This window comes from Phaseolus vulgaris, chromosome 5 (assembly GCF_051622355.1).
Source record: "Phaseolus vulgaris cultivar YP4 chromosome 5, ASM5162235v1, whole genome shotgun sequence".
Taxonomy (NCBI): domain Eukaryota; kingdom Viridiplantae; phylum Streptophyta; class Magnoliopsida; order Fabales; family Fabaceae; genus Phaseolus; species Phaseolus vulgaris.
The window spans coordinates 30,885,425-30,911,514 of NC_143502.1; the positions used below are offsets into that span (position 1 = coordinate 30,885,425).

The 26,090-nt window shown below is 42.7% G+C and overlaps 1 protein-coding gene across 1 annotated transcript in view; it reads right to left on the reverse strand.

Moving 5' to 3' along the window:
* Window positions 1-2,677: 2,677 nt before the first annotated feature.
* Window positions 2,678-26,090, reverse strand: part of LOC137834263 (uncharacterized) — a 30,089-nt gene continuing 6,676 nt past the window's right edge. The window contains 4 exon segments of the mRNA XM_090302918.1: window positions 2,678-3,534; window positions 4,431-5,116; window positions 5,275-6,156; window positions 24,662-25,820. Of these exon segments, the coding sequence (XP_090159044.1) occupies window positions 4,484-5,116; window positions 5,275-6,156; window positions 24,662-25,820 (2,674 nt within the window). The 3' untranslated portion in view covers window positions 2,678-3,534; window positions 4,431-4,483.

The window sequence follows — 26,090 nt, forward strand, 5'->3', positions numbered from 1 at the left end:
TTTTGTTTCTCACAATGAAGAAAACTGAGATCAACTCATACTACTACCACACTACTATCATGTTGATATTAGACCACATTCAAATTAACAACTACTATAATTGGGACCTACAGTAATAACCATAGGCTAAACAAGACCTAATACCAAGGTCAGTGCAACAACCACTAACAAGGGCAACACCCACATAAATTAGGATCACCAGTGCTAATATTAAACACTGTTGTCAGTAAAGAATAGGGTGCTTTTACATGGAATTATGTGTTATGTTAAGTGAAACGTGCGTGTAAACTCACCCTTTCTTATCTTGAATTTATTTTAGTTGTACTTATAATAGTAATATTGGTACCAATTATTTTTTTGAGACAATGATGAATTCATTAATAGTAATGCCCCTATGTTGTTACAGATGCTTTCAATCTCTATGAACTGTCAACAACACCCTTGTTTGATGACCACTTCTACAACCTGTGAGGAATAGCCTATGGAGTTTCAATAGAAAGTACTTTTAAAAAAAGAGTCAAATTATTTAAGTTTCCATCAATATGTGTGTACAATTTGCAATACAAAAATATAGCATTGTTAGAAATAATTTATTTACTTGTCTTACTTACAAGTCAGAATAAAATTCAAAAGTTGTTAATGACATAAAAGCATGTTTGAGATGCCTTTCTAAAATAATACTTTGTCAACAAGTTCAGTAATATTTTATTTCCTTTTAAATGTCAGTAAACATAGGTGGTAAGGCAAATGACACAACAAAACATAATTATGTTATTCATCACAATGTCCTGTAATTATTGTGCTAATTGTCTATCATATATGGTAGTTTATATGGCCTCATCATATGGATGGTGATTCAGACAATACTACAACAACAAAAATACCCTAAGTTTTGAAGAAATAAAATAAGAGATATTGTATTCGGGGTGAAGTGATCTTGTGAACTAGAGAAACAAGAGAAATTTATAAATCTATGTGGATGTTAATTATGTTAATTTTATAAACGTAATTTTATATTATTGAAAGAACCAAATAAATTCAACTATCACTTTGTTTATTTGGGTGTGTAAAATGAGAATTATTAACACAAATGAGTGGAAACTACTCACTACCCCCAACAAAAACCACCAACTTAGGCAACAAAAAACATTTACTTTTTAAGTCTTCAATAATAGGTATTGCAACTCCAAAACTTTTTTCCTACAAATTTAAGATGTATACATCACAATGTATTACAATTTACAAACATGACACTACACAATTTCACAATACAAAAACTTAATTCAATTCAAAATGAGTACTATTGCAAACTTAGTTGAATGAAGGAACAACACATATCATTCTACAAATTTTACCATACAAAACAATTTCACCCAATAACTAAAAATAATCAATCTTCCCTCACTACAATCCCTCACACTAGCCCCCACACTCCACCTACATGCTCCGCCAACAATTCCTCCTCCCACAAAATGCTCAACCAAAAAAAATTAACTTCCAAAAACAAACCAATAGGAGAAAGTGGCATTTCCTTTGTTGGAAGCAAATACATTAATGATCACCAACAATGAACAACGAACCACGTCCAACATGATCAACAATCTATCAAATCACATATGCAACAATATATTATATAACTTAAATTGTAGAATAAAATTAGTTCTCTTCTTAATTTTCCTTGTGATAAGCAAACAATAATGAAATAAAGAGAGGAAGCGAAAATATTCAAGTAACTTCTATATCATTTTACGTTAAACCTAATCATCAACTTCCATAAAAAGAGTTCAAAACCATAAAACTATCAAGTATCATCAAACCCTAACCCCTCCATAATTTCTTTTAAGTGAAGAGTAAAAGGAGGGAACTTACTCACAAACAAAAACTTTTTTAGTGCTCTAAAGTATGTCTTAGCTATATAGTAGGTTGAGATCAAGAAGGAAGTTTAGGTGTCTTTGAAAATGGAGATGGGGAAGAAATGAGGGAGAAAAACATTGATGCTTTCTTTAGATTAAGGAGTGAATTTGAGGGGAAAGTGTGAAGAAAGTAAAGTTGTTTGAATTAAGGTATATAAAATAAAAATTTAAGGAAAGTTTGTGAGTGATATAATAGGTGTGATAGAAATTATACTTGATTTTAATGGACAAAAATATAACATTACAAATTTGCCTTTGTATTTAAAAATAATTAAAAAAGAAATATGATTTATATATTTGTAGATTTTTTGTTTGTAATTAAAATATTATTCTCGCTTTTTAGTAAGAATTGATTTTGAAAAAAAAAAATGAATTATGCAATATTGTAGGAACATGAAAACTTAGCAGAAAAAATATTTATTTAAATTAAAAATACAATTTTAATTGCATAATTGTAAAAGATGTCCACGAAAATTTGGAAATGCAGTAAAAAATTATTCATTAGTGCATTTATTATCAAATTTGAATTAATAAAATAAATGATTTATTTATTTAAAAATAAAAATTAAAAAAATAATGACAATTTAAAAAAAAAAATAATAATTTTAGTTCAGTTTTATTCATGATTTGTAAATTTTATTTTTAAATAAGTGGTGATAAAAAATGTGGAATATTATTTATAAAATTAAAAAGGCAATAATGTAAAATTTATATTATCCAGATTGTTTTTCACCCTTTCATCGTGTATACGAGGAAGAATAAAATAACTTTCCAATCATTTTCATGCTCGTATTTCGATTTAATTTGCTGGATACAAATATGAATGATCCGCACCTTTCTTTATTCCTATACAAACTAGGTCAAAACAAACAAAGTGTGAAAAAGGATAAGAGGATGACAAATTTGTCTCTTACACATGTAAATATAACTTAACTTTCTATCGGCACCCTCCTTTTGACTGAGTCATCCCCTTTTCCTTAATTAAATATCTTTTTTATAGACAAGCCCAAATTTAAAGGCCCAAACTCTTCTCTCAATCTAAACTTGGGCAGTTTCTTCCTGCACCCCTACGTTTTTCTTCCTGCATCCCTACAATGTTATGCAAAGACTAAACTGTCCTTATTTTTTTTAAAAACCCTTAAATGCCCCTAATTCCTAAAAACCCTAAAACTCTCACTTTCATTTTCTTCCTCCCAGCGCAGCCGCAACTCCCAATCCAGATCTTCATTCCGTGCGACGCCATTCCAGAACTCCACATCTCTTTATGCTTTAGGGTGATATTGTCAACTTGAAAGTAAATAAAATTTATGGTTTTTGGATCTCTACTTCTATCTTTTTTTTTGGATTTTTGTTTCTACACTTCATCTTTAATATTTCAGATAATGCACTTCGGTAATTTTACGGAATAAAGAATCCTTATATGTTTGTTCACATTCTGAATTATGGAATCCGTAGAAATTTTGGATTAATGTTTCTGGTAAAATTTCGGATTTCTATTTCCGATAATATTCTGGATTGATAAATCCGTAGCACATTATTCAATTCTGGATTCATCAATCCGTAGCACATTACTCAATCCTGATCCTACTTCTCTACCTTGCTCCGCACAACTACAAAGACCCTGCATGCACCAACACTTGAGATGAATAAAGAAGATGAACAGTAGCAAAGAAAATCCAGGGCCCCTTTTCAAATAATAGATCAAGGTCAGTTTTGGAATTTTAAAAATTGTGGGGTGCAGGAAGAAAAACGTAGGGGTGCAGGAAGAAGAAGCCCTAAACTTGTTATTCTCACTCTTTTTTCTAACTACAACAAATTGTTACAACTTATGTTCTTATTTATAAATGTGTGAATTAGTCTAAAAAAATGTAATTAAATATAGTTTATGTTTATTTTTTAATTTAATTGTTATGGGATTGTTTTAGTTTTTACATAAAGGAAAATGAACTTATTATTTTTTATTTAGATGGTATAGAATTGGTTTAAGAGACTTACACTATATTTGTTGGTAGCTAATGGTTTTTTTTTTTTTTTTTTTTATAGTGAGTGTACTATTAATTTTAGATTTAATTACTTATTTAGTCTCTATATTAAAGACCGAAATTCAATTAGTCCCAAGATTCTTAAAAAGAAACTCTATCATTTTAATTTTTTAAAAATAATTTAATGTGATTTATTTTGTTAGATTGTGCTTATTAAAACATATTGTGAACATTGAATTGAACGTGTTGCTATCAATTAAATCGTTCTAAAAAAAGTTGAAACCACTATTTTGAATTGTTTTTAAAAAGTTGGGATATTGAAGTCTTTAAATAACATTGGGACTAAATTAAACTTCTTAAGAAAATTGGGATGATATTGAACTTTTAAAATGTTGAGATGAAATTGATTTTTGTTGCTTAATGTAAAGATTAAAAGGGTAATTAAGTCTCAATAACCATTAATGAATAAAAAAATACTGAATCAAATAAAAAAATACTGAATCAATAATTAATTTGGAGAAAAGATTATTGTTACCTGGGTCCCAAAAGATGTATGTTTGTGAGCCTGTGATATCTTTGGTAGTGCATTTAAAACCCCGCATAAGACAAATTGTTTTCCTTGACTTCTGCATCATTTTTCTCTACTTCATCTTCCTTTGTGCGTAACCAATTGTAAGGAAGCTGGAATATAGGACCGAAGTTAATGTTGCTTTTTTGTACAAAAACAAAGTTCACAGGGTGTACTTCATCACGAGGGAATGGAAGATGTTGTCCCTGTTGCATCCTTTTAAAGTCATGTACATCTTTTTTGAATATACTCCTCATCCCCCATCTATGGATCTTAACACTTGGCTTGGCTTTAAATGAGATATGTGCTCCTGTTTTCACAAAATGACAGTGCTCTCTCGAGATATAAATGATCCAAAGATGATTTGATACAACAGAATACTGCACTTCCAAATCATGTTGCATATCAAAGTATTCTTCTGTATGCTTACTTACGAAAGAAAGATAAAATGAGTGCCATGAAGAATGACCAACCGCGGAACCATTGTTTCGCCCATATATAACACAAAAGGCAAAGCCCATCCAGTCTTCATCCACATTAAATTCCACTATACTTATAACCGAATCCCCTTCAAATCTTTTGGAAAACCACCGTGGAATTTCCAAACCCCAAGGAACAACAATGTCAAAGCCACATCGAAAATGATAAGATTCCTGACGTAACCACAAGGAAAAATCACACAAGTTTTATTATAATCAGTTCTACGAAAATAACCTATGTCCCTTTGACAAATAATCTCTAAAGACACTCATAATAATAAATTAAGCAAATATGTCATCCAAAGACAAAGAGAAGGTAGTAAAATGTGAACCTTAATTAGTCTGAAAATCCATGCAAGTTCCAAACTCCAACAATCCCAAGGTTTGGACAATATATTAGCCATCTCGGGACAATTGAAAAGATATAAGCTTGACCTACGATCACGAGAACCGGATACTGTTTTAAAATACCTCCCCCCTGATGTAGCTCCACCAATTGGAAGGTCAAGCAAAACTCCGAGTTGATAACAATCAGACAAGTTTAAATATGCTAGACACTGAAGCCTTCTAATGGAATCAGGTACTGAAACAAATTTGTTTCCGCGTAGATTCAATCTTTCCAGACACCTTAACTCTCCAATAGCATCAGGTACTTCTTCTAGATAGCAAAAACTTAGATCCAGAAGAATCAAACATTCCAAACGGGGGTTAGAAGCTTGTCTTGGGAGAAACTTCGTAAGTTTAGAACAGCCGCATAAATCTAGAGTTTGAAGAGATACCAAGGAATATATACGATCTGATACACTGACAAGGTTTCTGCAGTATCTCAAACTCAAGAATGTAAGATTTGAAAGGACTTCAATAGATTCATGAATAGTGGATAAATTTGAACAGTTATCCATGTCAAGGTACTCAATATGTGTTGCCCTTGTAAAATCTGGAGTGCTTTTAAGTTCTCTACAACCCGAGAGATGTATAACTCTCAGAGAACTCATGTTACCTACACGACCAAAGTCAATCATAACAAGATTGCAACAATTTCGTAAATTCAAGAAAGCAAGCTTCTTAAGAAGTCCAATTGATGAATGGACATATGATAAACTCCTACATCCAGAAAGATCTAGTCTTTCAAGTTTTATGATTCTGGAAAAATCCGGAGTCTCAACCAGGTCCTTGGAGTTGCTTAAATCAATCCTTTTCAAGTTAGGACAGGTCTGTGAAAAGAGAATAAACAATCATCTATTAGCATCTAATCTTAAAACTTCAATTTCATTATTTCTCTTGTAATTCATACTAAAGAGCTGAAGAAAATAATTTCATTTTGATCCGTTTGGTGAAAAAAAAATATTGTAATAATGTCATCCAAAAGGATGGACTATGATGACAATTACTTAAAATTAATAATACTTTTATAACAACCAACAATTAAATAATTAAATGGTAGACAAAAATACACTGAAAAAGATACTAAAAATAATATTTAAAATATTTTCACTAAGTAAATGTTTAGATAATCAAAATAATACTTAAAATGATTCCACTATTAAGTAACTTACTGATGTGAATGTAACTACAAGAATACATGATTCTTTGACATTCTTAGGAGCAACTTGAGCTGGTCATAAATGACACCTTACTTTAGAATTGGATCAATGTTCTAATTCAAGAACTCACAAAGACTTAGCACCAACCAAGACTCATATGGAAGTTCATATATTGTCAAATGGAATCAAAACACAAGGAATGAAGAACAAGAATTGAAAACTGGACAGAATTGAGAAACTAAGCTACTGAACCGAACCAAAATAAAGAAACAAAGCTGGAAAAAACAGAATTAAACGGTGCAAATGAAAGGAAAGACTAGGAAATTAAAAACTGCCGAATGAAATTGAAAGAACATGAAGGAAGAAGAACACTTATAGAAGAAGCTTGCTGGATTTTAAGAATTGGAAGACACTTCACGCCACTTGGTTCCTTGACCCAAGATAAGTGATGGAATGCCGCCACTTGAAGCTCACCATAGCTCACAAGATAAGGCAAAGGAAGAAGAAGACTCAAGACTCACAATTTCTCTCCAAATTTGAGTATAGTCTCTCTACTATAAAATTCCAATCTCAATTGTGAACGACCTAAGCCCTCCTTTTATAGGAGTAAGGGCTGGTCATTTACATAGCTTATTCCCTAAGCTACCCAAAAAGCTCCTAAGATCACACCCCCCTTACTAAGCTCACTCCCCAAGCTTCTAGAATTTGCTAAACTAAAGCCTAAAGATGCTTTTACAAAAGAGGTGTCTCATGTTTCCCTCTAAGCACCTTTCTAAACATTATTCTATATTATTTACAATTTAAAAGAAACTATAAAGAGAGATATTTAATATGAAGCCTATTATTTGAGAGTTTGTAGACTTCTTTATCTTTAGGCTTGATCTTCTCTTTGACTTCTTTTAATTTGTGAGAAGACTAGAAGGAAGAACTTCAAATGTGTAGGTGAAAATCCTCTTCATTAATAAAATCCTCTCCTAGTGGATATCCATCATACTCCCCGAGTTGGAGAGAATTCGTCCACGAATTCAGTACTCCTGCATAAAACAAAGTCAGTTTGCTATTATATAAGAGAAGACAAGAAGAAATGGGCAAACATGACTTATCACTTTGAAATTTTGGGAGTTCAGAAAAAGATGGTCTATACACAGACCATGTTGGAAAAGATTGTTTAGGAATGATATTATTTGGTAAAATAGGAGATATGAAAAAATCATCCTTAACATTCTTTATCCAATATGGTTTTGCCCCCAAGATCTTCTCCGCCGTTTTCTCAGGCACTTTGAGCCTGGCAGCTATGTTTGGGATGGCGATCAAATCAGCCAAACCCATCACAAACTCATACCTTGGGGGGCGATTACTCTCCCTGGGGCGCCCTGGTCCCTTGCTTTTATTTTTCTTAGGGTCTTAAGGATGACGGGTCCTTTGATCCCTCTTTCCCGCCGCCGCCTCCATTACCCTCTGAGGATGTACCCTTGCTTGGGTGCGCGGTTTAGCTGGGGCCACATTTCCTCTCTTCTCGGTGACCTCGCTCTCGGCGGCGATATGAGCCACAGCACGTCGCCGGATTTCGGCGAACGTGGCGGGGTGGCTCCTGATGAGCGACTCACTAACATCTCTTCGTCCTTTCCTGGCAAACGGACTATCCGAGCTCCGAATCTGTTCAGGAAATCCTTCAAGGACTCCCCTTGGTACTGCCTTATATCAAACAAGTCGTAAGACACCAACGGTGGCGCCTTGTTCACTATGTACTGCTCAACAAACATCTTGGAAAGCTGCTGGAACGTGGTAATGTGGCCAGTGGGTATACTGACGAACCAGTCCAACGCCGTTCCGCTCAAGGTGCTCATGAACACCTTACAATACACCGCGTCTGAGCCCCCTGAGAGCATCATCTGAGTATGAAACGCCGTGAGATCGGCTTCAAGGTCCTCCACCCCAGTGAAAGACGCTTTCACTGCCACAGTGCTAGCCGGGACCACCGAGTCCATGATCTCTTGGGAAAATGGCATAGGAAAGCTGCGTGGTGGGGATGGGGGTGCAGACCTGTCCCCTGTCGCACGCTCCTCCCGCTCCTGAAGGGCTTTGCGCAGCTCTTCGTTGATCCTGTTGAGCTCCTCGTTCCTTGCTTGCGAGGCCACCAGCGCCTCGTGCATCCTTTCCTGCTCAGAACGTGATGCAACCACGTTCTCCTGCAGCGTCCTCATCATGTCCATCACTTGCGTCATGGACATAGCATCTTCGTCGGTTGATGGCGCAACTGAACTGGAGCGCGTTGTCCTCCTCCTTCCTCAGCAAACTCAGCAGCTCAAAGAACTCCAAACAAAACTCCAGGAGTCAACTGCGATAGCAAGCAGCTGAACGGAAAACACTCGAAGCACCACAAACACAAACTATGGTTGGGAATCACGTTTTATACGTGCCCCACGGTGGGCGCCAAATGATCCTGCCGACAACTCGAGCGCGGAGGAATCGCTTCGTAGCTCTCTCCCTACCCCGTCTACGCGATTGTGTTATCTGCAAAATCACCCTCAGAACCTTCTCTAGGATCTCCAAACGCGACCTGCAAAACACACAGACGGCGCCTCTAGCGGCCGTTTGCACTCCGACGATCAAGTTAGATCACAGAACCACCAATAAGAAAAACTGTGTAGTAACGTGTGTAGAAAAAACCTCCGTTGAATCTCACTCTGATTCTCTTTTATGCCTCCTTCTGTATCTGCGCCTAACAGAATTCTGTTATGCCTCTCTAGCATGTGTCAGAACCCTGTTGCGCTTTTCTGTGGCAACGTACCTCCAGAATCAGTAAAACGTGAGTGTCCGCGCGTGTCTGCGCTTGTCTGTACCTTTAACGGCACGGAGTGCACCTTTGTCTGGACCGCGCCCCTCTCAGATGATGACACGTGGAGGCATGCAACTAACCACACACGTGTCACTACTTGAAGGGCTCTAGCGCTTCTCTCTGTGTGTCTAAGTTATTCCCTTGCGGAGTAACTTAGCGCATTCCTTTTATCTGGGTAAATCGCATACTCTCAGGAGAACGCCAGGTGTGGCTGGTCTAGGCACACTCACCAAGCATTGCTCTCTGCGCAAACGATTTCCCCTTCACGATGTCATGCACGTAATGGGTTGAGGGAGTCGCCAATCACTGATCGGTTTGCTAGCTCCCTCAGGCCACTCTCATGCACGATTCTCTGAGACATGTTCATGCGAGGTCCGTGCGTAACGCTCTCGCTGGGAACCTCAGTCCCAGCTTAACTGCGTGTAACATGAGACCCCGATGACCATGCACTCGATGACTGATCGGTGCTCTATTGCTTCTCGCGTTCTGCCCCCAGGTGTTCATCTGGGAACTGATCTGTCGGTGACCGCTTGGTTACTGACCACCGATCACCGTTCTGGGTGATCTGTCCCCTGACTTCTCTGCCGACTGATCTGTCGGTGGCCACTTGGCTACTGACCGCCGATCACCTCTTTGGATGACCTCCGATCACCGTTCTAGGTGATCTGCTCCCTGATCTCTCTGTCAACCGGTCCACGTGTCACCCTACGAGTGGCCCACGTGATTATCTTCTGTTGACGTCATCAACTACCGATGACCGACCGGATCACAAGCCCCTCAGTCTCGAGCTGTGAACTCGTTCTCAGCGAAGAGACTAAGTGGTCGCGCCCTCGGTTCACGTGGCAAGTGGGGCCACATCACGTGCTACCTCACGTGCTGCCCTTTAACGTTACGACTACCTCCCTTAATCTCGCGAAACGTGGGCGCATCAACGGTCAGCGTGGAGTGTCGCTAGCGCTTCCCTTCTTTTCAAATAGGCGCGCGCCTTTACTGTTTCTTCATCTTCTTCAATCAACTCCCAAACTCTCTGCGAATCCCCTCTCTGCGCTTCCACCTTTCTTCCAGCTTTCTACCTTCAGAACTTTCGCGATCATTCATAGGTATGGTTTTTCTTCTTTCTTGGTCCATTCAGGTTCTTTTCATCGATTGCATTCGTCCCTTTCACCATCATGCATCCATCTTCTCCATTTTTCCTCTTCTCGACCCACGCTAGGGTTTTCGCATTCTTCACTCCGCTCTCTGCTTCTCCCTCTTCCTCTTCCCACCTGGACCTTTCTTTCTCCTTCCCCTCCTCTGTTTTTCACCGAACTATTCATCATTCCCTCTCCTTCCATTCATTCTGACTTTTCACTTTTCCTCCACTGCAGCTATCTATCAATGGCTCGCTTGAAACAAACCGCTCGAATCATCGCCTCGTCTTCTGGTGAACAGCCTTCCGCAAGTGCTCCAGCTCCACCACCACCCGTTGCAACCTCCTACCACGACAACGCCAGGGTCTATGACTGGGCTCCCCTGGCGTTGCTCGCCGAAACCTCTACCTTATTGCCATAGGGGCACCTAAAATCCTTCCTGAGCAGCGACCCGGATGAGCCCTCTTGCGCCATCGATCGGGAAAATGACTTCAACATCCGCGTCTGCATTCCTCCTCGAGGGATGCCCATCTGCGCGGACGATAGGGCCACCAATGGGGTGCCCTTCACCTTCGTCTACTCCGCCATCTTCAAGAGGTTGAAGTTGCGCCTGCCCTTCACCTTTTTCGAGAAGGAGGTGATGATGGAGCTGAACGTCGCACCCTGCCAACTCCATCCAAATGCCTGGGCTTTCATCCGGGCATTTGAAATTCTCTGGAATTACTTCGGGCATAACGCCTCCGTGGATGTGTTCCTCTACTTCTTCGAGGCGAAGAACCCTGGGGACAGGTCCTGGGTTAGTCTGAATGGGGTTGCTGGACGGGTACTCTTGGGCCTGTATCAGTAATCCTTCAAAGATTGGAAAGGCAGGTTCTACATGATATCTGCCACCCCACAAAGTCCAACCTTGCTCGAGGGGTACCCCCTCTACTGGGTTCCTGGGGTTGAGTTCAAGAAACCCCGGGACCTCGAAGCCATGGCCCTCTACGAGCGCGAGTTATGTGGGATGTTCCTTGGGGCCAAGTACAACTCTGCTCTTCTCATCAAACATGAGTTTGATGTGTTGGCTTTGAAAAAATACATAGGTAGGCTCTTCTTCTTTCACCTCCTAGGATACCTGCACATCCTCATGCATGCTTGCATACATTTTGACTCACTTGCATAACTATGCCATCTAACTCTTCTTTTTCCCTTCGATGTAGATACGATGTCAGGGAAGGAAAGGAGGAAAGCTTTGCTGGAGCTTGCCAGACTCCAGGGGGCCAAAGGGACTGGCTCCTCTTCTTCCACCACCGATCCTATCGCAGCTCCTCCTCTCTCGGTCGCGCCAGCTGAAGGCCCCGAGCCAGGAAGGAAAAGAAGGAAGCTGGTGAAGGCCTTTCCTTCATCTGCTGCTCCTGCTCCTTCAACCGAAGAGGAGAGCTCTGGCTCTCCTCTCGTACACCGCAAGAGGAAGCTTCCAGCGGTTGGGGGGGCTTCATCTCTTCAGCCTGGGGAGATTGAGGTAGTGGAGATAGAGGAAGATTCGCCCTCGCCCCCCTCTATTCAACCTGCCCCAGTGCCAACATTCTTTCCCTCTCCCCAACAACTGCCATCCCCAATTCCTCGATCGCCATCTCCTCCCCCAGCAGGCCAACCACTTGGTCAATCCACTCCACCTGCTGGGGGCGATTCTACTCGCTCGGGGGATCTCGCGGGACCTCTCGTGTCGCCACCACCACTGCCAACCTCCGCCGCTACCGCTAAAGATGGCGGGGCTAGCTCTCGACCAAGCGGCTCTGGAGCAACCAATGAGAACTTCAGCCGAGTCATTGCTCTGGTTCGACAGCTCATTCGCAGCCGGGAGCTCATTGAGTGGAACAGGGAGGAGGTGGACATGCACCTGGCGAAGCAGATAGTGCTTTCCCTGGAGTTTTCCACCCAGCACCGCAAGCAGCTAATCATGGAGAAAAGGATCAAGGAGCTCGAGCATGACAAGGAGTCACTGCAAAGTGACTTTGAGGCTGCCCAAGGATCCGTAGAGCTGATGAGGGGTATGGTGGAGAAAACCAGGGGAGAGTACCTAGCGCAGGTCCAAGAGACCATCAAGACTGAGATCTTGATGGGGGCAAGCCATCAATGTCTTGGACTGCGAGGTGGTGGAGTTGCGGGGCAAGGTGACCCACCTGGAGGCCGAGACTTCCTCCCTACGCAAACTGAACTCACAACTGGCGGGGGATCTCGAGTCTGCCAGGGAAACGGCCACTACTGGGGAGAAGAAGCTTGAGGAGGCGGTGAGCAAGCTGTCTGAGGCAAAGGGCCAATTGGAAGAAGCTGCTTCTTCCATTGCTTCCCTTACCACCGAGAAGAATGCTGCGGAGGCCTCCAAGCAAAAGCTCGAAGTGGAGAACGCTGACCTTATGGGCGTGGGCGCTGAAGCCCTTGCTGATGGGTTCGAGCTGGCACTCGAGCAGATCAAATGCGTTCTTCCGGATCTGGACCTCTCCCAGTTCAGCATCTATCACGAAGTGGTAGATGGAAAACTCATCCCTCCTCCTTGAGCTCTTTCTCTTTTTTGTAATTTTACACTTCTGCACAATTTGTTGCACTTGGAACTTGTATAAACTTTGTTGCGTAATATACACTAGTTTCAGCCGCATATCTTTCTCTTCGCATTTTCTTAAGCTTTGTCTTTCTCTTTGCACACGACTAACTGTTAGCTAACTTAGGTTTAGCGCGATCTTGTACTCTTTGATCTTGGCCTCTACTTGATCACGACTAGCTACTCCCTTAGCTTTGTATTTAACGGTTCTTGTGCATAGCTTTGTACTGGACGACTGACTAGGCGTAGTCTGTCTGCCTCAGCTTGTTGTGTAAGAATTTGTTTGGAAAAGTTTCCTCCGACAAGGCAAGACTGATCGGTCGTCGTTCTTCAAGCAGCGTACCCACCAACGACTCATCAGTCATCGTTCTTCGGGCAGCGTACCCACCGACAACTCATCAATCATCGTTCTTCATACTTCACTTTGCTTCTTTGTCGCTCTAGCGCTAAGTGCATAGAGGACATCGATCGTCAGAGGTGATACCTTGTTTGGCGAAATTTGCTCAACTGCGTGAACTCAACAATACTGGAACTTGACCCTCCATGTACCGCTTTTAACTCGAGCAAACTGTTTAACCTTATAACAAACTTGGCAAACTGTTAACTCAAAGTAAACTTGAGCAACTATCAACTCTTCGGCGATGACGTTCAATAAAACTTGTGAACTTAAGGCAACAAATCTTAACATAAAATCACTTACTAGGCAGCAGGTTCTGACTCAAACTAGTATTAAAATACAGTTTACCTGATCTGCCAAGTGAAATCCTCCCTACTTCTGTCATCGCCCGGGACTCTTCGGATCTGGTACCCACCGCACAACCCCTTCACTGTTTCAACTTTCACGCCATAAGGTTCTGGCGATGTTACCTTTCTTCTTTTCATGACCTGATCATTGTTCCCTCATCTGGGGGTAGAGGCGCCTTTCGGATCCTCCTCTACCTCCCTGAGTTTCGGACCAATGATCTGGTCTTACTGGGTCAATATTGATGTTTCACTTAAAGGGGGAAAGGCATTTTCTTTCCCTTCCCACCGCTTAAGGTCACAAACACCCCTGACTTTTCAGCTCATCTTGCCTGAACTCACTCGGTGAGAAGGACTTTTTCTTGCCTGAACTCACTCTAAGGTGAGAAGGACTTTATCTTGCTTGAACTCACTCTAAAGTGAGAAGAAATTTTTCTTGCCTGAACTCACTCTAAGGTGAGAAGGACTTTATCTGGTGCCTCAACTTGCCCAGGGTGTACATCTCCACCCCCCTGGATGCACTGAGGACTTTTAATCTTGCCTCTATCTGCTGGTGCAGAGAGGTCCTTTAATCTGTTCTCGCCTGCACTCGCACAAAGTCGAGGAGGACATTATCTCTTTCTCGCCTCAAGACGTGCGAGGGCGTTGAGGTCTTTAATCATTGTTGGTGCCTCCGATCGCCGAAAAACGATGGGGACTTTAAAACTTTTAACTGAGAGCATGCAATACGATTTTACTGTTGCCCTAGATCACATACGAGTAATAAGGCCTTTTTTCTAAAACTCTCGAAGCCATAAGCATGCAAACATAGAAGCTTTAAACTTTGAAAAACTCTTCTTTATTGGGTGGCCTCATTAAAAACCCTCCTTAGGGAAAAAAGAGTGCCCCCTTGAAATTGTTTTAACAGAAACTATTCAGATCTCTTCATATTCGTCTTTACTTACAAGGCTTTAACTGTAATACGACTTGAGATGTGTGGCGTTCCAAGTGCGAGGAATCGCCCCTCCTTCTAACGTCTCCAAGCGGTAGGCGCCATTCCCGAGCGCCTCGGTTATTCTGAACGGTCCCGTCCACTTGGGCGATAACTTGTTATGCATCTCATACTGATGGGCCTTCCTCATCACCAGATCGCTGCTTCTAAACTGTCTTGACATTACCTTAGAGTTGTACCTTCGCTCAACTCTTCTCTTTAATGCTTCGGCTTTCACTCTCGCCTCCTCCCTGACCTCATCCAGCAAATCCAGATTCATTCTTCTTTCTTCGTTCGAGTCTTCCGCCACGAAGTTCTGGAATCTCAGCGAGCTTTCCTGGATTTCGACTGGAATCATCGCATCACATCCATAAACCAAGCTAAAGGGGGTCTCGTGGGTTCCTGACTGCTCAGTGGTATGGTATGCCCAAACTATGCGGGGTACCTCTTCAGCCCACGATCCTTTAGCTTTCTCTAATCTTCTCTTTAAACCTCTCAGCAACACCCGATTGGCAGACTCCACTTGGCCATTCGTCTGTGGGTGCTCGACGGATGCAAACACCTGTTGTATCCCCACCTCTTCGCACAGCTTTTTCAAGAGGTGACTTGCAAACTGAGTCCCATTGTCTGACACCAGGCGTTTAGGCACACCAAACCGGCACACTATGTTCTTCCATACAAAGCTCTCGATCTTGTGTGCGGTGATCTGGGCCACTGGCTCCGCTTCGATCCACTTGGTGAAGTACTCAATCGCCACCACCAAGTACTTCATCTGCCTGATCGCCAATGGGAAGGGTCCCAGAATGTCAATTCCCCAAGTATGGAACGACCAGGGGCTGTAAATCGACTTCAGCTCTTCTAGGGGTGCCTTGTGCCAATCGGCGTGCTGCTGGCATTGCTTGCAACGCTGGGCGTATCTCTTGCAATCTTCTCTCATCGTGGGCCAGTAATAGCCTGCACGGATAGTCCTTGTCGCCAGCGATCGACCTCCAATGTGGCTCCCGCAAATTCCCTCATGGAGCTCAGCCATAATCCTCGTGCACTTCTCTCCGTGTATACATACAAGAAGGGGGTGTGTGAATCCAAACCTGTACAGCTCGCCGTCAATAAGGGTAAACTTGCTGGAGCTCTTCTTTACTTTTCTGGCCTCAGTTGAGTCAACTGGAAGCACACCATCCGCTAAATAACGTTGGTAAGGCGTTATCCACGTGTCTGGCTCGTGGACAGCGCAAATCTGCATCGGTCTTGCCCCTTCCGCTGGGCGCGCTCTGACCCTCGGCGCCCTCAGATTTTCCTGCGTTAGGGATCTATGACTTCTCGCCGGTCTTCCCATTGATCTACCAACATGGAGAACTTGGTGGTCTGCCACGAATGCTCGAGGCGCTTTCAAAGTTTCTTGAATGACAGTCCTCTGCCTACCCCCCTTGCCCGAACTGGCGAGCTTGGCTAGCAAGTCAGCTCGGGCATTTTGTTCTCTTGGCATGTGCACCACTTCAAGTGAAGCGAAAGATCTTCTTAGCTCTTGCACGTACTCCAAGTAGGCTGCCATCTGCGGGTCCTTGGCTTGGAACTCGCCAGTCACTTGTCCCGTGACCAACAGCACTCTCGCCCCCATTTCCTTAGCCAGCAAGATTCCAGCGATCAAAGCCTCATACTCTGCTTGGTTGTTGCTTGCTTTGAAACCGAACCTCAATGACCGCTCTATCAACACTCCGTTGGGCCCTTCCAAGATGACCCCAGCCCCACTGCCCAGCTGGTTGGACGACCCATCAACAGAGAGTACCCAACGAAAGTCACCCTCGGCGTTTTGTGTCACCTCGGAGGACAACTCGACCACGAAATCGGCGAAGACTTGCCCTTTGATCGATCCCCGGGGTTCATACTTGATGTCGAGCTCCGAAAGCTTGACCGCCCACTTCACCATCCTTCCAGCCACATCGGGCTTCTTCAAAACCTTCTGGATCGGCAGATCAGTCATCACCAGTACCGTGAAGCTCTGGAAGTAATGGCGCAATCTCCTTGCCGAGAATACAACCGCTAATGCTGCCTTTTCTAGGGCCTGGTACCTTACCTCCGGGCCTTGCAGCACCTTGCTAACGAAATATATAGGCCTTTGGGTCTGGTCCTGATCCTGCACTAGCACTGCGCTGATCGCCCTCTCAGTTATGGCAAAGTACAGCTCGAGGGGTGTTATGTCTTGGGGCTTGCACAGAATTGGGGGGCTCGCCAAATATTCCTCGAGCTTTACGAAGGCCTCCTCACACTCCTTTGTCCAAACAAATCTGTTGTTTCTCTTCAAACATTGGAAGTATGGGTGGCCCTTCTCTCCGCTTGCCGATACGAATCGAGACAGGGCGGTCATCCGCCCCATGAGTTGCTGCACCTCCTTCACATTGGCGGGGCTCCTCATTGCCAAAATGGTGGCGCACTTCTCGGGGTTAGCCTCAATTCCCCTCTCTGACAGAAGAAACCCCAGAAATTTCCCTGCTTCTACACCAAAAACGCACTTTTCAGGATTCAGTTTTAGCTTGTACCTGGCTATTGTGGTGAACAACTCTTCCAAGTCTGCGACGTGCTTGTCTTTCTCTAGGGACGTCACGACCATGTCGTCGACGTATGCCTGCACATTCCTTTCGAGCATGGGCGCGAGCACCTTGTCCATCAGCCTTTGGTACGTGGCCCCTGCATTCTTCAACCCGAAGGGCATCACCGTGTAGCAATAACATGACCTTTCCGTCATGAAGGCGGTCTTCTCTTCGTCCATGGGGTGAATTTTGATTTGGTTGTACCCCGAGAAGGCTTCCAGGAAACTGAGCAGCTTGCACCCTGATGCACTGTCTACTAGGGCGTCAATGCTTGGCAAAGGGTAAGAGTCCTTCGGGAAGGCCATGTTCAAGTCTGTAAAGTCAACGCACATCCGCCATTTTCCGGTGCTCTTCTTGACCAGGAGGACGTTAGCGAGCCATTCTGGATATTGGATTTCCCTGATGTGGCCCGTTGCAAGTAGTTTCCGTGTCTCTTCTTTGATCGCCTGTCTCTTCTCCTCATTGAATTTTCTTCTTCTTTGGCGGATGGGCCTGACTTGGGGGTCCATTGCCAAACGATGGCACAAGAAATCGGGGTCGATCCCCGGCATATCTGAAGCAGCCCACGCAAACGCATCCAAGTGTCTACTAATTACTTCGGCGATCTGGTCTTGCGTCTTGCTATCTAGGGTTCTTCCCAACTTAAACACCTTACCACTGATCTCCTTCTCGAGCCATTCCTCTACTGGCTGAGGTTTCCTCTCGCTGGCGATCAGCGCCCTCGCGATACCGGTTTCTCTGGCGGTCTCCGAGCAGTTTCTCTCCGATCTTGCCTCTACATTCCCCATTGGCACATCGCCCTCGGCGACCACCTCTAACGCCGCATCCGAAACTCGCCGGGGTTCACGCTCCGGCTCCACGCCAGGGGGAGGCGTTGTGGTTACATGACACACCGACCTCTTGTTCTTGAGGCTGTTTTCGTAACACTTCTTCGCCTCCTTCTGGTCGGAGCAAATAGTGATGATCATACCCTCAATAGACGGCAGCTTGACCTTCATGTGCCTTGTCAAAGGCACAACTCCTGTTCTGTTGAGCGTTGGCCTCCCCAGCAGTATGTTGTACGTTGACGGGGCGTTTACAACAAGGTACCTGACCTTCTCCGTTCGTGAGGCCAAGCCGTTAGTGAAGGTCGTCCTCAGCTCGATATACCCCCTCACCTCCACTTGGTCGCCGGCAAAACCGTACAAGCAGCCCCCGTATGGTCTTAGCTGATCGGAGGACAGCTGCAACTTCTCAAAGGTTGGCCAAAACATCATGTATGCTGAGATTCCTTGGTCGACCAGCACCCGGTAGACGGTCCTTCCTGCCGTGACAAGCGAGATCACAATAGGGTCGTTGTCGTGAGGCACCACGTCCCTGCGGTCCTCCTTGGTGAACGTGATGTCCACGTCGGGCGAGTGGTCTTCAAAGACTTCTACTGACATTATCGACCTCGCATACCTCTTTCGTTGCGACGTTGTGCACCCCCTGCCGAAGAATCCGCCAGCTATGGTGTGGATCTCGCCATGAATAGGCACCTCGTGCTGTTGCCCTCCGCTGCTCGCCGGTTGAGACCCCGATGCTTGGTCCGCTTGCTTCTCTAGCAAGTAATCCTTCAGGAAACTACATTTGACCAGCTCGGCGAGCTGGTGCCCCAGGGCCAAACACGAATTGATAGAGTGGCCAAAACTCTTGTGGAACTCGCACCATGCGTCTGATTTTGCCCCCAAGATCTTCTCCGCCGTTTTCTCAGGCACTTTGAGCCTGGCAGCTATGTTTGGGATGGCGATCAAATCAGCCAAACCCATCACAAACTCATACCTGGGGGGGCGATAACTCTCCCTGGGGCGCCCTGGTCCCTTGCTTTTATTTTTCTTAGGGTCGTAAGGATGACGCGTCCTTTGATCCCTCTTTCCCGCCGCCGCCTCCATTACCCTCTAAGGATGTACCCTTGCTTGGGTGCGCGGTTTAGCTGGGGCCACATATCCTCTCTTCTCGGTGACCTCGCTCTCGGCGGCGATATGAGCCACAGCACGTCGCCGGATTTCGGCGAAACGTGGCGAGGTGGCTCCTGATGAGCGACTCACTAAAAGGCCCAGGCAACACGCCCTTTTTGAAGGCGTGCTCGAACATCTCTTCGTCCTTTCCTGGCAAACAGACTATCCGAGCTCCGAATCTGTTCAGGAAATCCTTCAAGGAATCCCCTTGGTACTGCCTTATATAAAATAAGTCGTAAGACACCAACGGTGGCGCCTTGTTCACTATGTACTGCTCAACAAACATCTTGGAAAACTGCTGGAACGTGGTAATGTGGCCAGTGGGTATACTGACGAACCAGTCCAACGCCGTTCCGCTCAAGGTGCTCATGAACACCTTACAATACACCGCGTCTGAGCCCCCTGAGAGCATCATCTGAGTATGAAACGCCGTGAGATGGGCTTCAGGGTCCTCCACCCTAGTGAAAGACGCTTTCACTGCCACAGTGCTAGCCGGGACCACCGAGTCCATGATCTCTTGGGAAAATGGCATAGGAAAGCTGCGTGGTGGGGATGGGGGTGCAGACCTGTCCCCTGCCGCACGCTCCTCCTGCTCCTGAAGGGCTTTGCGCAGCTCTTCGTTGATCCTGTTGAGCTCCTCGTTCCTTGCTTGCGAGGCCACCAGCGCCTCGTGCATCCTTTCCTACTCAAAACGTGATGCAGCCACGTTCTCCTGCAGCGTCCTCATCATGTCCATCACTTGCGTCATGGACACAACATCTTCGTCGGTTGATGGCGCAACTGAACTGGAGCGCGTTGTCCTCCTCCTTCCTCAGCAAACTCAGCAGCTCAAAGAACTCCAAACAAAACTCCAGGAGTCACCTGCGATAGCGAGCAGCTGAACGGAAAACACTCGAAGCACCACAAACACAAACTATGGTTGGGAATCACGTTTTATACGTGCCCCACGGTGGGCGCCAAATGATCCTGCCGACAACTCGAGCGCGGAGGAATCGCTTCGTAGCTCTCTCCCTACCCCGTCTACGCGACTGTGTTATCTGCAAAATCACCCTCAGAACCTTTTCTAAGATCTCGAAACACGACCTGCAAAACACTCAGACGGCGCCTCTAGCGGCCGTTTGCACTCCGACGATCAAGTTAGATCACAGAACCACCAATAAGAAAAACTGTGTAGTAACGTGTGTAGAAAAAACCTCCGTTGAATCTCACTCTAATTCTCTTTTATGCCTCCTCCTGTATCTACGCCTAACAGAATTCTGTTATGCCTCTCTAGCATGTGTCAGAACCCTGTTGCGCTTTTCTGTGGCAACGTACCTCCAGAATCAGTAAAACGTGAGTGTCCGCGCGTGTCTGTACCTTTAACGGCACGGAGTGCACCTTTGTCTGGACCGCGCCCCTCTCAGATGATGACACGTGGAGGCATGCAACTAACCACACACGTGTCACTACTTGAAGGGCTCTAGCCTTCTCTCTGTGTGTCTAAGTTATTCCCTTGCGGAGTAACTTAGCGCATTCCTTTTATCTGGGTAAATCGCATACTCTCAGGAGAACGCCAGGTGTGGCTGGTCTAGGCACACTCACCAAGCATTGCTCTCTGCGCAAACGATTTCCCCTTCACGATGTCATGCACGTAATGGGTTGAGGGAGTCGCCAATCACTGACCGGTTTGCTAGCTCCCTCAGGCCACTCTCATGCACGATTCTCTGAGACATGTTCATGCGAGGTCCGTGCGTAACGCTCTCGCTGGGAACCTCAGCCCCAGCTTAACTGCGTGTAACATGAGACCCCGATGACCATGCACTCGATGACTGATCGGTGCTCTATTGCTTCTCGCGTTCTGCCCCCAGGTGTTCATCTGGGAACTGATCTGTCGGTGACCGCTTGGTTACTGACCACCGATCACCGTTCTGGGTGATCTGTCCCCTGACTTCTCTGCCGACTGATCTGTCGGTGGCCACTTGGCTACTGACCGCCGATCACCTCTTTGGATGACCTCCGATCACCGTTCTAGGTGATCTGCTCCCTGATCTCTCTGTCAACCGATCCACGTGTCAACCTACGAGTGGCCCACGTGATTATCTTCTGCTGACGTCATCAACTACCTATGACCGACCGAATCACGCATTATATTCAGATTGCATTGCTTTAAACCAGTTTGAATCAGATAAAGCTTGTTTATAACCAAGGGGTTCAGCAGATGATAGAGTAGAGATGAGTTGCAGTGGTGGAATCCCTAGAAAAACAAAAATATAGAGAAACTTTCTCACTAGACGTGCCTAAAGTGGGATCTATCGCATACTTTTTTCATTAGGTACAGTAGGAAATTTATCATGATGCCATGGCTATTAAAGTAATTTTTTTATATCTTTAAAAAACAAAATTCTTTAACTAGTTTAATTATATGAATGTTTAGCCATCCAAATTCTCAAAGCAATTACGAAATTTTGGTTAGATTTTTCTGGAGGAAATCACCTCTCCCCGACTTTATTTATGTGCTGGTTTCCCTAATGTTTTATTCTCTTTTATATTAAATGAATATAAATAAAAATTAGTTTATTTACTCAATAAAAAATATATGTAAAATGTAGGTATATAAAATAAATATAAGTATTTAAAATATTTAAGGTTATTACTAATCATTATTAAAACTTAATTTAAATTTTTAGTATTGTTAAAAATGTTATGATTTATGATTAGTAATAGTAATAGATAGTAATTATTTTAACATTTTCCTAAAATAAAAATAATTAAATTTTTAATATTCATAAGTAATGTGAATATAAAATATGAATATTAAATTAACATTAAAAACTTAAATTATTGATAAGGAATTAATAATTTTATTATTAAAGTATATAAAAATAATAATTTAATAAAACAATTATTATTAATGGAAAAATGTAATTGACTATTGTTATTAATTTGAATTTATTATTGTTAATAAATTTATAAATGTATAGATTTAGTGTTAATTAGAAATGTACTATTTAAAAAATATTATTTGTGATAAAAAAAAATTATATTATAGTATTTAAAATGATTATTTATGAAAAATAAAATATTTAAAATAATATTTGATGATGAAACATATAAAGGCAAAGGTTTTTAAAATATTTTAAAAAAATATTAAAGAAATTTATAAATAATAAATTTAACTAAAAATATTTGAAAAAAGAAAACTTATTTAAGAAATTAATAAAACAATATTTAATTATGAAACATTTAAATAATTACATAATGGTAATTAAAGCTATGGAAGGAAAGTAGATGGAATTTGATAGCATTGAGCTCTTCTCTTTTGTGATTTTTGGGGGTTTGCGGAAGCTTAGTGGTTTGTTGATGGATCAAGGCCCTCCTAGGAGGTGTGGTTGCCTTGGAGGTGAATGAGAGTAGGGAAATTGAGGGAGGTTCGGCCAACCCCCTTTGGAAGGTGAAGGTATTGAAGATTAAGACCGAAATCTTAGGCAAGGGAGTAAAGTATGGCTCAAGTTTGGCAGCATAACAATACTCAATTTAATCTTGAAATTACATGAGGTAGGCTCCTCCTTTTATAGCCTAAGGAGGACCGTAAGTGGTAAGCTAAATGAGGAGCAAATGTAAGATAAATGAGATGCAAATGAGAAGCACATGGAGCACATGGCACATGGGAGCACATGGCCTCCTAACCTTCACATGGCCGGTCCTAGATTAGTGGTAGGTTCTAGAAAACCGTAACTAATCTAGGTTAACCCTTTCTTAATCCTAATTTGCAGAATTTAAACAAAGGTTCACAAGGTTATGCTATTTGCACCACAATTAAAACTAAGCTATACTTGTTGGGCCTTCTTGGACATCAACTCTCTTGGTCCTAGACGCTTCTTGTGGGTCCTAGATGCTTCTTGTGGGTGCCCTCTATGCAAGGTTGGTCCTAGACGCTCTCTTGGTTGCCTTTCATGCAAGGTTGGTCCTAGACGCTCTTTTGGGTGTTGGGGCCTCTTCCATCATCCCCTCCCTCTTGAAAAGGATTTGTCCACAAATCCAATGCTTTTTCTTCAACAAGGGGGATGAATGTGGCTGGATGGTGTCCATCATTTCCTCCTTCTTGAGAAGATCTATTCTCAGATCTACAGATTTGATCTCGAATAGCAGCCTCTTGCTTCGTCAAGGTTTGTCCTCCCGGATCAAATGTCCATCTATGGGAATCTTGAAACAAAGCAAAGGAGTTAATGTGAGCAATTGGAGAAAACTTAATTGTATGAAGTTGCCATTTTTGTTTTTCTTTTGTCTCTGGCAACTTTTCACAATATTTCTCTTTTGATGGTTGTATGTGTTCTCTAATCCTCTTATGCTTTGTAAAATTTTCAATAGTGGTTACTTTTTCCTTAGGCATAATTCCTTTAGGAAGTGGTAACAACTCAAAAAGAGAAAGAGGACTATGTTCACATACAACTTCAAATGTAGAAATATTAGTAGTCTTGTGGACTACTCTATTGTATGCATGCTCAATAGAAAAAGGATACTCATCCCAAGAATTGTGGTTGTCTCTCATGATTTCTCTAGGCATAGTAGCAAGAGCTATGTTTTCAATTTTATTTTGACCATTCTTTTGAGGATGATAAGAATTTGAAAAGGACAACTTATTTGCAAGTTTTTCCAAGAGAATCCTCAAATGATGGTTTTCAAATTTTGGAGCTCTATCCAACACTAAGTTTGAAGATAAATCATGAAGACTTGTCACTTCTCTAAGAAAGAGTTTATCCATATCCATGAAAATGGAATCAAAAACTTTTGTTGTCCTAGGAAGCTCTAATATGAAATTTAGGCTTATGTCTTCCCAAGGATCATTTGCAAAAGGTGAATGAGTATAGAGTTCATGAGACATTGCCTTAGGTGTAGTTTTAAAACAAGAAATGTATCTAGGGTAATGTCTTTGAACATCCTTTCTCATGGGTGACAAAAGTTTTCCTTTTAAAAGCTCTAGAGTTTTATCAACTCTAATTTGGCCCATGAGTTCTCCTTCATGAAGAATTTCTCTCTTATGTGTAAAGGTAGTCTCGTTGTTACAACCATTATTTATGAGAATTTGAACACTTTGCAATGGTTGTCTCAATAAGACATGACAAGTTTCTTTAGGCACTATCTCACATAAAAATTTGCCTTTGGAGATGCCTATAGATAACTTGTCCTTCACTTGGTGATATCTTAACACATATGAGAAATATTCTACTACATCTTTATCTATGCAAGCCTCTTTTAAGGACTCTTCTTTTTTTATTATGCTTGCAAGTGTTCCTTTACAAGAGGTAAGGCTAGGTTGTTCAACAAGAAGCATATTTTCAAAGGTATTTTTAATTCGCTTGTCTTGTTGAATGACCTTGTGGGAAGGAACACTCTTCTCCCACGCCTTTTGTTTCCCAAGGGTTTTCTCTTTTTCTATTTTTCTTTTCTCTTCATCCCTCTTATGTTTCATTTGTATTTGGTCTTTTACCACTTGGGAATGTGGTAAAGGACTAAGTACAAACTTTTTGTGCTTGTGGATGAAGGAAATCTCGTTAGTTAGACCATCATGCAAGGTTTTCTTATCAAATTGCCATGGTCTACCTAATAAGATATGGCAAGCTTCCATAGGTACTACATCACATAAAACTTTGTCTTTGTAGTTACCTATAGAGAACTTGACTTCTACTTGTTTGTTTACACGTAGTTCCCCATTCTCATTGATTCATTGTAAATTGTAAGGTTTAGGATGAGGAACTACTGGTAGATTTAGTTTCTCAACCAACCTAGTGCTACAGCAATTGCAGCATGATCCACCATCCACAATGAGAGAGCATATATTTTCTAAAACATTGCATCTTGTATGAAAGATGTTCTCTCGTTGTGTTTCGATGGATGCACTAGGTTGATTGTGGAGGGTTGTTTGAATCATCAATAAGTCCCCCTCTAAAGGATTTAACCTCTCATCATCTCCCCCTTCTTCTTCTTTTTCGCTAGGCTCATCCTCACCACTAGTGTATTCATTTTTACCTTTTAAGAACAAAGATCTTTGGTTTGGACATTGTGCTTGCACATGTCCTCTTCCAAAACATTTAAAGCATTTGGTGTCCCTAGCTCGGATGGGTGGGGTGGAGGTATCCTTCACTAAAGGTTTGGTAGTTTCTTTTGGTTCCTCTTTAGATTAACTACCCTTCCTTTTATAATCTTTCTTGGGATAAGAGTTAGGATATGAACCTACTCTTTGACTTGAAGCTTTTCTTAAATTTTGTTGTTCAACTTTAATGCAAAGTTGAACCAAATCATTCAAGTCTTGATAGGGGAGAAGTTCAACCCTATCTCTTATCTCAAGAGAGAGCCCACTTAGGAATCTCGCTATGGTGGTGTCCTCTTCCTCTCTAATAGAGGCCCTCATCATGTAAAGCTCCATTTTTTGCCTATACTCTTCCACACTCATATTTCTTTGTTGGAGTTTTTGGAGCTTGTCCATCAACTCCCTATTGTAGTAGGAAGGTATGTGGCGACGTCTTAGGGCTCCCCTAAGGTCATTCCAATATTCAATCAGAGGTTCCCTATGAAGACGTCTATCTCTCTCTTAAGAGGTCCACCAATACATGGCATTTCCTTGAAAGCTAAGGGTGGCTAAGGGCACTTTTCTCTCTTCATTTACCTTATGGCAAGCAAAAAGTTGCTCTACCTTCATTTCCCAAAATAGGTATACTTCTACATCTTCCTTACCATAGAAATGGGGTAGGTCTACCCTAACCTCCCTTGGGCTTTCTTGCTCGTTTCTTCTATTTCTCCTAGGG